At 40.8% G+C, this 11,152-nt stretch overlaps 2 protein-coding genes across 2 annotated transcripts; both read right to left on the bottom strand.

Moving 5' to 3' along the window:
* Positions 1 to 9,698: 9,698 nt before the first annotated feature.
* On the bottom strand, positions 9,699 to 10,160 carry LOC121377964 (leucine-rich repeat LGI family member 3-like). The gene has a single exon (XM_041506058.1). The coding sequence runs from the start codon at positions 10,158 to 10,160 to the stop codon at positions 9,699 to 9,701; it is 462 nt and encodes a 153-aa protein (XP_041361992.1).
* A 100-nt stretch (positions 10,161 to 10,260) lies between these two features.
* On the bottom strand, positions 10,261 to 10,926 carry LOC121377963 (protein lap1-like). Its single transcript, XM_041506057.1, has one exon. It carries the CDS (start codon positions 10,924 to 10,926, stop codon positions 10,261 to 10,263), a length of 666 nt encoding a protein of 221 aa, XP_041361991.1.
* Positions 10,927 to 11,152: the final 226 nt, after the last annotated feature.

Here is an 11,152-nt window from a genome sequence, read left to right as displayed (position 1 = left end):
ACACTATATGCCTACAGTTTATGAGAATAAAGGTCATTGTCTTTATGATAATCTCGAAGATTAACCACTTGGGTGTGCAAAATTTGACACATAGTTGTTATCTATGGATTCTGACACTGTTGGGGGTTCACATCGATAATCCACTGGGTGCCATCCTTGAGAAAACAAAGAAGAACAATTTTTATATCTACCCCATGGTTTTAGGAGCCAGGAAAGACACTGGTGCCATCATAATTGGTGTCATCATAATTCATGAGGGCGGGTAATGCGTATATTGAAAAAAAGAAAGAAAGAAATATTTTATTTAACGACGCACTCAACACATCTTATTTACGGTTATATGGCATCAGACATATGGTTAAGGACCACACAGATTTTGAGAGGAAACCCACTGTCGCCACTACATGGGCTACTCTTCCGATTAGCAGCAAGGGATCTTTTATTTGCAGGCAGGATAGCACAAACCATGGCCTTTGTTGAACCAGTTATGGATCACTGATCGGTGCAAGTGGTTTACACCTACCCATTGAGCCTTGCGGAGCACTCACTCAGGGTTTGGAGTTGGTATCTGGATTACAAATCCCATGCCTCGACTGGGATCCGAACCCAGTACCTACCAGCCTGTAGACCGATGGCCTACCACGACGCCACCGAGGCCGGTTTAGATAATGGATATACATATTTAATTATTAGTGTCTACATAAAGTGTTTACTTATCTGAAATATACAATAGCTAACAAATACATAAATTAATATACCATATTAAGGAAAAAGAAAGAAAGAAAGAATTTTTTTATTTAAAGACGCACTCAACACATTTTATTTACGGTTATATGGCATCAGACATATGGTTAAGGACCACACAGATTTTGAGAGGATCTTTTATTTGCGCTTCCCACAGGCAGGATAGGACAAACCATGGCCTTTGTTGAACCAGTTATGACCACGACGCCACCGAGGCCGGTCTAAGGAAAAAGTACCCTCAGTGGATGATCTTGTACTGTTAGTGGTTACGGTACTCTAAAATACAGCCTATTAAATTCTTAAGTGTCTCATTTTCCTACAACTATTCCTAGCATGGATAGGAAACATACAGTAAGGTTATTCACATACCCGGTATATTTTAACATTAAGGAAATGTTTTATTTAACGATGCACTCAACACATTTTTATTTCTGGCTATATGGCATCAGACAGGAAGGGATCTTTTATATGCACCATCCCACAGACAGGATAGTACATACCACGGCCTTTGTTACACCAGTTGTGGAGCACTGGCTAGAACGAGAAATAGCCCAATGGGTCTGACAGGGATTGATCCCAGACTTACCTCACATCAAGCGAATGCTTAATCTACTGGGCTATATCCCGCCCCACTTTTACAAAAATAGAAAATGAAAATTACAAATAACAAATTGTAAATATACCCTGATAATTTAGATAATGGATTAATCCATCATATTCATATTTAATTTTCAGTGTCTGCATAAGAAGGCATTTATTTAGCTGAAATTAACATTACATATAAAATGGAAAATCTACCCTGATAAAATTGCAAAATCTACCCCAGTATATATAGTACATGTGCAGCTTTTGTGCAATCTAAAGAAAGAAAGAAATGTTTTATTTAACGACGCACTCAACACATTTTATTTACGGTTATATGGCGTCAGACATATGGGAAACGCACGTGTTAACTGAAACTGACAACAGGCTGCCGTCTGTGCTTTGCCGAGCTATGGCGGCACAGGCGACTAATCAAGCGTATATGTTTGACGATATCCGTTCATAGCGAACACACACGACTTTTTTAAAAGTGCATTTGAGCTTGTATTTCACATTTGTACATGATGTTATAATATGGTAACCAGAGAATGTAACTTTAAGGACCACATAGATTTTGAGAGGAAACCCGCTGTCGCCACTACATGGGCTACTCTTCCGATTGGCAGCAAGGGATCTTTTATTTGCGCTTCCCACAGGCAGGATAGCACAAACCATGGCCTTTGTTGAACCAGTTATGGATCACTGGTCGGTGCAAGTGGTTTACACCTACCCATTGAGCCTTACGGAGCACTCACTCAGGGTTTGGAGTCGGTATCTAGATTAAAAATCCCATGCCTCGACTGGGATCCGAACCCAGTACCTACCAGCCTGTAGACCGATGGCCTGCCACGACGCCACCGAGGCCGGTTCTGGTGCAATCTAAAGCCCTGACATTAGCCAAATATCATGTACCACATTGTTAGGTCAGTTGTTCGGTCAATTTAACCTCACCGTACCTGTAGGTGGTAGATTATGAATTAACGCACGATTATATATTCATTTTTACATATACTGTATATATACTCATGTTTACATATCTGATACAGACGTTAACACACCCCCCCCCCCCCCCCCAAAAAAAAAAAAAAAAAAAAATACACCCACCCAAACTATGCGATATATTATATTATTCACGTATTATTAATATTGTGTCACGTTTACAAACGATTAACTTTACAGCGTTGTTTGTAGTCCGATACATCTGTCATAAACTCACTGTTACTCAGTTGCCGAGTTGACGGCAGGTGTATCGGACTACGTAGGTACGTCAAAACATCGGAAGAACTGATTAGAAGAAAAAAACACATTGAAAAACGGATTTGTATTACTTAATATTTTATTAAATGCTCGTTACAATAACACAGCTCTATATTTGACATAATTTACTAGGAAATTAGGCCTATTCGTTCATATTTATGTTTATTTCCCGCGGAAACATATCAGACTAGTTTATGACATGGGGCGTGGCTTACGAAAAAGGGCGTAGCTTAAAATCGCATTTCGCGAGATGTTACATCCTGGTGGCTACGATTAAGTATTTCCCGAGAATCACCGGGTCCATAAACATATTTAGACAGATTGTCCAGCTGGTATGCCTACTATCTTTTTTCAAAAGTCTCGACTCCAGAATCAGTCATGCTTAGCATTGGTCTTTACCTTGAAATGAAATGAAATGAAATAAAAACATTGTAGCATATTTATTTATTTTTTTGTACTAACAATTTAAATTTTAAATTTTAATAGACAAGTGAGGGGACGCGATGTAGCTCTCTGGTAATGTGTTTGACTGCGGTGCGAAGGCTCGTAGGATCGATTGCCATCAATGAACTTGGGGCTTTCGCTAAGCAAACAGTGTCTCATATGGGCGTACATAGGCGGGGGGGGGGGGGGGTCGATGGGTTCGCCCGACCCCCCCCCCCCCGAAATCGCTTTTTTTTATAATTTAATATATCTGACATTGATATCTGACATTATTATATTTACTCAACATAGAAATATATGCCCAATATCTCTGCAATCTATTTTGGAACCCCCCTTTTCAAAATCCTATGTACGCCTATGTCTCACGACTTATTCGTCAAAGTTAAAGATTTAAATTTTTGCTTTGTTTAAAGACACCATTAGAGCCCATCGATTCAAAGTTAGTATATATATATATCTATGTCCGCTTTATCTAGATGCACATAACGCTTGTTTTGTTTAACGACACCACTAGTGGAGATTGGTGTATTATTAATATCATCGGTTAAAGGGACATTCCTGAGTTTGCTGTATTGTAAGATGTTTCCGACTAATAAACTATTTCTACGATTACACTTACATATTAAATATATTCTCTTGTTTAGAATATCAGTGTCTGTATATTCAATGTGTTTCTGGTCGTTTTGATATTTGTAAGAAGCCCAAACTGGATTCTGTCGTGAAATAATTTCGTACGTATGAAAAAAACTTATTTTAGGAAATAAAATGAAATTTAACCTAGTACAAATATTAGAACTATCAGAACCACGTTTAATATACAGTCACTAATATTTTATGCAGAAAAATATATTTGATATGCAATTACAATCGTTAAAAAGTCTCCGTTAGTCGATAATATCTTAAACATTGCAGTAAACTCAGGAATGTCCCTTTAATGGATATCAAACATTTGGGCTTTAGAGAGGAAACCCGCTACGTTTGTCCATTAGTAGCAATACAATATTCCTTGCTGAGTTTACGGTACGAGTATCCTGTGTGGCAGCTGCGAGTTTACGGTACGAGTATCCTGTGTGGCAGCTGCGAGTTTACGGTACGAGTATCCTGTGTGGCAGCTGCGAGTTTACGGTACGAGTATCCTGTGTGGCAGCTGCGAGTTTACGGTACGAGTATCCTGTGTGGCAGCTGCGAGTTTACGGTACGAGTATCTTGTGCGGCAGCTGCGAGTTTACGGTACGAGTATCTTGTGTGGCAGCTGCGAGTTTACGGTACGAGTATCTTGTGTGGCAGCTGCGAGTTTCTCTATTTTTCACACATGCTGGGTTTCAGACAAAGGTGGGCGGGAGGACTGTGGGTCCATTGGGCTATTTCTCGACCCAGCCAAGCTCCACAATTGGTCTTAACAAAAAAGCCGTGGTATGTACTACCCTGTCTATGGGACGCTGCATATAAAATATCCCTTGCTGCTAATCGGAAAGAGTAGTCAATTGCGTGGCGGCAGCGACTTTCCTCCCCCAATGTTTGTGTGGTCCTTTTTCTATTAGTAGCAAGGGATCTTTGATATGTGCCATCCCACAGACATGATAGCACATACCACGGCATTTGATATACCAGTCGTGGTGCACTGGCTGGAACGAAAATTATTCCAGCGGGACCGCCGATCTTAGTCCGACCGCGCATCAAGCGAGCACTTTTACACTGTGCCACGTCACGCCCCTTTCAAAACAAAGGTGTAACAATACACAAAGGTATAACAATATACAAAGGTATAACACCACAGATATAACTGTGTAACATATCAATATACAAATACATACCGAACTTATTAAATACAATATAAAGAGTTGTCATTTAGCTATACTATAATGTTATTATAAAATATGCTATTAAAACCTGCGTACGACCTGCTTGAAGCTGCGGTTGTGTTCAGTGTAGGGGGCGAGACGTTGCCCAGTGGTAAAGCGCTCGCTTGATGAGCGGTCTGTTTGGGATCGATCCCCGTCAGTGGGACCATTGGGCTATTTCTCGCTTCAGCCAGTGCACCACAACTGGTACATCAAAGGCCGTGGCATGTGCCATCCTGTCTATGGGATGGTGCATATAAAAGATCCCTTGCTGCTAATCGAAAAGAGTAGCCCATGAAGTGTCGACAACGAGTTTCCTACCTCAATATCTGTGTTTGTCCTTTACCATATATCCGACGCAATATAACCGTAAATAAAATGTGTTGAGTGCGTCTTTAAATAAAACATTTCTTTCTTTCTTTGTTCAGTGTACTTGCACCACTCACAAATTCGTACTCTGTGTCGATATAATGGCTGGTGTTACTACTTGGCTACGTCCCGCACCTATAGGAGAATTAAATTCACGCTGGATGTATAGAAAAAAAAAAAATGTTTTATTTAACGACGCACTCAACACATTTTATTTACGGTTATATGGCGTCAGACATATAGTTATGGACCACACAGATTTTGAGAGGAAACCCGCTGTCGCCACAGGCAGGATAACACAAACCATGGCCTTTGTTGAACCAGTTATGGATCACTGGTCGGTGCAAGTGGTTTACACCTACCCATTGAGCCTTGCGGAGCACTCACTCAGGGTTTGGAGTCGGTATCTGGATTAAAAATCCCATGCCTCGACTGGCATCCGAACCCAGTACCTACCAGCCTGTTGACCGATGGCCTAACCACGACGCCACCGAGGCCTGTCTGGATATACAGAAATACAGATTATACAATTGATACCGTAACAAGCATACTGAAGCATGCGCATATCCAATGAACGTTCAATATATATTTTATATGCACCATCCCACAGATAGGACAGCACATACTATGACTTTAACATACCAGTCATGGTACATTGGTTGTAACGAGAAATATGCCAAGGGCCCATTTACTGGGATCGATCCTAAACCGACCGCGTATCAAGCAAGTCCCTACCCAAGGGTAAAATAGTGACGGAAGGGGTATATTTAGATATATGACTTTTAATTTCTGAAGTAGCCTGCATTATCTTAATCTATTTATAAATAGACCAATGGGTCCACAGACGGGGATCGATCCTAAACCGACCGCGTATCAAGCAAGTCCCTACCCAAGGGTAAGACAGTGACAGAAGGGGTATATTTAGATACATGATTTTTAAATTCTGAAGTAGCTTGCATTATCTTAATCTATTTATAAATAGACCAATGGGTCAACAGACGGGGATCGATCCTAAACTGACCGCGCATCAAGCAATTCCCTCCCCAAGGGTAAGATAGTGACGGGAGGGGTATATTTAGATATATGACTTTTTAATTTCTGAAGTAGCTTGCATTATCTAAATCTATTTATAAATAGACCAATGGGTCCACAGACGGGAACCGATCCTAAACCGACCGCGCATCAAGCGAGCCCGTCCCAAGGGTAAGACAGTGACGGAAGGGGTATATTTAGATATATGATTTTTAATTTCTGATATCGCCTGCATTATCAGAACAATGAACCATCGAGTTCCTCACGTGGTGACAGTCACGTACACCAGATTTGCAATCGTCCGATTATTATGCAAATCATTGTTACTAGTCATAGATTTTCTTTTGTTTTGAGTATAATAAAGTTAAAGATCGTTTATTTAAACGACACCACTAGAGCACATTGGTGTGTTATCCATGGTTAGTGGATATAAAATATTTGTTAATTCTGGCATATAGCCAGAGGAAAGAAAGAAATGTTTTATTTAACGATGCACTCAACACATTTTGTTTACGGTTATATGGCGTCCGAAATAGCCAGAGGAAACCTGCTACATTTGCGTGTTCCATTAGCGACAACTGAAGGATTACCACATGTTTGACATCCAATAGCCGATTATTAATACATCAATGTTCTCTAGTGGTGTCGTTAAACATTGAAATAATGAATGTTTAATGACACCCCAGCACAAAATACATATCGACCATTTGGTGTCGGACAACTGTAAAGTCAGACACTGGTAAACTTTAACATTATTCTGCGGGTAGTGTGTATTAAAAGGATATATCATATAATCGTTAGCCCCCCCCCCCCCCCCCCCCCGAAATAGCAGACCTTGGTGCATTCAATAAATATGATGGCACATAATTCGAAACTATAAAAAAATATATTATACAATTCTACAATTGTCCATAGGACATTTATTGAAATATGTGATACGGTATCACCGAAATACCAGTACAAATATGCACATAGCAAAGCAGTAATAATAATAATAATAATAATAAAACAGGTCATAATAGAAACTATTGTATAAATGAAACTGACAAGACACCATGAATACGCCATCATATACTCGTCACAAGAAGTTATGGATCAAACGGACACTGCGTCTAGGAGAGGTAACCTATTCGCTGTGCCAGTGGTATGGAAACGCACTTGCAGTTAATGGCCTCGGTGGCGTCGTGGTTAAGCCATCGGACATAAGGCTGGTAGGTACAGGGTTCGCAACCCGGTACCACCTCCCACCCAGAGCGAGTTTTAACGACTCAATGGGCAGGTGTAAGGCCACTAAACCCTCATCTCTCTCACTAACCACAAACAACTAACCCACTGTCCTGGACAGACAACCCAGATAACTGAGGTGTGTGTCCATGACAGCGTGCTTGAACCTTATTAGGATATAAGCACGGCAATAAGTTGAAATGAAATGGAAAGGATGACGGAATGGCTCACTTGCAGGTTCTAACTGACCAAATCAATTCCTATTGCCGATAATGTTAACGTTTACTAATAAAATTGATATAAGAAACGTATCAACACACCCAGGAAGTACATCAGTAAAAAGTGTGGCACCTCACGTCTAATCTACCTGCAAGAAAATAGGGAGGGGGAGGGGGGTAACATACCATTTAAGATATTTAATTAATGTTTTTTGTTAGCAACCGTCATTTTCGCTGAAATTTAGAGTTACCTTTTTGGGAGTACCCTGTATTAGTTTCAACCTCTGATGTACACTACATAACAACTGTATAACGGCTGTATAAATGGATAATAGTATTTGCACAAATAATCAATGTCACATATTACTACCAATATCAGCCACAATTCTATTTACTCCGTAAATACCAGAACTCTCTTCTTTGGTACCATGCAACCTGCAGGCATCTCGCTACATGTCTGATGGATATATTATCATTCAGACATCGACCGTAATCCAGAATGCTCAGTTTACGTTTTTGTGACATGGTTATCCGAATCCAGACTGCAAAGAAATGTATACCCTCCCAACCATAATCAAACATGGAAAGTGTTAACACAAAAAAAGGAGTTTCATATGCACCATGCAATTTTCAGGCAGGTACCCTGCTTAGTCGGAATGTTTTTGTTTAAAAGTCAAACAATGATGGATTTGTTATGCATTTGTTATACGCTTTTTACCGACAACCAAACAAGCTGGGAATAAAAGGTTCATGTACATGCAATCTGAAATGCTTTAACCTACTTTTCATTACCTATCACAGACCCTATTTTTTTTTTTTTATTATTTTTTTTTTTTTTATTCGAAAATGTAAGGTAATATTTGATACTGGCCCTTAACTAGTTGTGACAAGTAATTCTAATGGGCGAAAAGCAACAGCAATATAAACTATTTTCACGAGCTATCCTAGGTATCTTTGAATGTTCTTAATTCAGTTTCCGAGGTATGTTCCTGATAATATTTTGACAAACACAGTGACGATCAGAAGCACCTCGGATTTACTAAAAATCGATAATTTATGATGTCCTACGAAATGCAAGGAAATCGCCTTTGACGCCATCCAAAAATAAAACTATAAATGTTTAAATAGCCTTCATATGCAACCGAACTCTGTTTATATATGAATTATTAATTAATAATTATCCACATTACATATGTTTGCCGTTAATTTATTAAAGTTAGGATATTAATTAAATTTGTATTTATTTATTTTTGTTATTACATGTATTACTTTCAAAAATACTATTATTATTATTATTATTATTATTATTATTATTTATTATTATTATTATGTTTTTAAAGAAAACAGAAAGTGCACTGGAAATGGTGAAAAAGCCACAAAAGTGTTTAGTCTACCACGTCTTTCCAAATTTGTAAAGAAAACACTAATATATACTATCACTACTTAAATATAAACATCTCTCCATTTGGCAAAGCAACATTGAACCTAAACGTCCACAACACAAGTTATTACAAGAATAGTCCATTACACGCTTAGGAAAAACAGATTCCATCGTCTACCACTCTTCTTCGTGCACTGGGACCGGCCTCGGTGGCGTCGTGGTAGGCCATCGGTCTACAGGCTGGTAGGTACTGGGTTCGGAGCCCAGTCGAGGCATGGGATTTTTAATCCAGATACTGACTCCAAACCCTGAGTGAGTGCTCCGCAAGGCTCAATGGGTAGGTGTAAACCACTTGCATCGACCAGTGATCCATAACTGGTTGAACAAAGGCCATGGTTTGTGCTATCCTGCCTGTGGGAAGCGCAAATAAAAGATCCCTTGCTGCTAATCGGAAGAGTAGCCCATGTAGTGGCGTCAGCGGGTTTCCTCTCAAATCTGTGTGGTCCTTAACCATATGTCTGACGCCATATAGCCGTAAATAAAATGTGTTGAGTGCGTCGTTAAATAAAACATTTCTTTCTTTCGTGTACTGGGAGCACACCTTTATTAACCAACAATGCTTCCAGTACAATGAGAGTGGAAGTCTGCGAGTTCAATCCCTAACAGAGAGCACCGGCCACTGATGTGGGCCTTGAGATTGCTCTGCCGCCACTGTAGGAACCACAGCGTCTGACAGGTACATTCCAGACGGTTGCCCTCGAGATAGAGGAAGTTGAGCGACGTCAAGTTACCGATGGTCGTGGGGATGTGGACCAGCCTGTTGTTCTCTAGCCGCAGCGATTCCAGATTTTTCATCCCGTCAAACGCTGTGGGCGATATGTAGTCAATGTCGTTGTCGTCCATGTTGAGGTACGTCAGATTGTAGCAGTCGTCGAGGTCGTGTCTTTCAACAGTCTGGATGTGGTTCGATTGAAGTCTTAGGTAAGTGAGACTTGGACTGCAGACGCCGCCGTGGATGTGAGTGAGAGGAGCTTGAACTATCAACAACGCCATCAGCGCTTTTGGCATGGCTTGTTCGTCAACGTGTCTCAGGTTACTCCCGACAATGGCCAGTATCCTCAGAGAAGGAATCTCACTGATGCCGTACGGGATTTTAGTGATTGACGAGTTATTGATGGACAGCTGGGTTAACTTGAAATTGGGTCGTGGGAAGCCATTTATAGTAAAAGCTGGAATCGGTCAGCGTTGTTCCGCCGATGATGAGGACAGTCAGGTTGTATAGAGACGCGATAGCAGTGGGCATGTCACGGAGACCACAGCTTTCGATATTCAGGTAGTTCATTGTTGATGCCGAGCTGTAAAAGGCATCATGTGGGAACACATCGATGTGATTCTGGTACAAGTTCAGCGAAATCAAATTCGACATGTGGCTGAGCCACGACGGCCATGATGTCAAACCAATGTCTGAAATATCCAGCACGTTGAGGGTGCCACTCAGCTTGAGCATCAGATCCTCGTCCCAATACTGAATATGGTTGGACCAGATATAGAGATCCGCCAGGGCATCCAGATCTTTCAGAGCATCGGGGACACGGTCCAGGTCGCACTGGGATATGTGCAGCTCTTTCAGAGAACCCCTCTGACTGTTCAGGGCGTGATCGCTTAGCGAGATGTTGACGTCATTGTCCAAGTTCAGATACTCCAATGCGATGTTTGCGAACGTGTCATCGCTGATGACAAGATTTGGATTCCCGTCCAAACGCAGACGATAGGTTGTGTTGGACGCTCCGGTTATGCGTGGGACAGACGTGATGGCTGTGTTGCTGCAGTCCATGGTGGTCCCAGAACAGGTGCAGGGTAATGGTACTCTGCATTGATCAGGTCGTGTTAGCTGTGACGTGACAGCCAGAACCAGGAAAAGAAAGAATGGTTTGATGATGACGATCTGAAACAAACATATGTGTACATTAGTCAGCGCAGCTAGATATATATTTTTAAAAAGATAGACAGGAAGATATACTATGACCATACCCAGCCCTAAATAATTAAACACGGACTGG

This window comes from Gigantopelta aegis, chromosome 7 (assembly GCF_016097555.1).
Source record: "Gigantopelta aegis isolate Gae_Host chromosome 7, Gae_host_genome, whole genome shotgun sequence".
NCBI lineage: Eukaryota > Metazoa > Mollusca > Gastropoda > Neomphalida > Peltospiridae > Gigantopelta > Gigantopelta aegis.
This window is presented reverse-complemented; position numbering and strand designations above follow the sequence as displayed.

Bases quoted from the DNA above. Each gene is read 5' to 3' on its own strand.
- LOC121377964 (XM_041506058.1), bottom strand. From the start codon at position 10,160: ATGCCAAAAGCGCTGATGGCGTTGTTGATAGTTCAAGCTCCTCTCACT.
- LOC121377963 (XM_041506057.1), bottom strand. From the start codon at position 10,926: ATGGACTGCAGCAACACAGCCATCACGTCTGTCCCACGCATAACCGGA.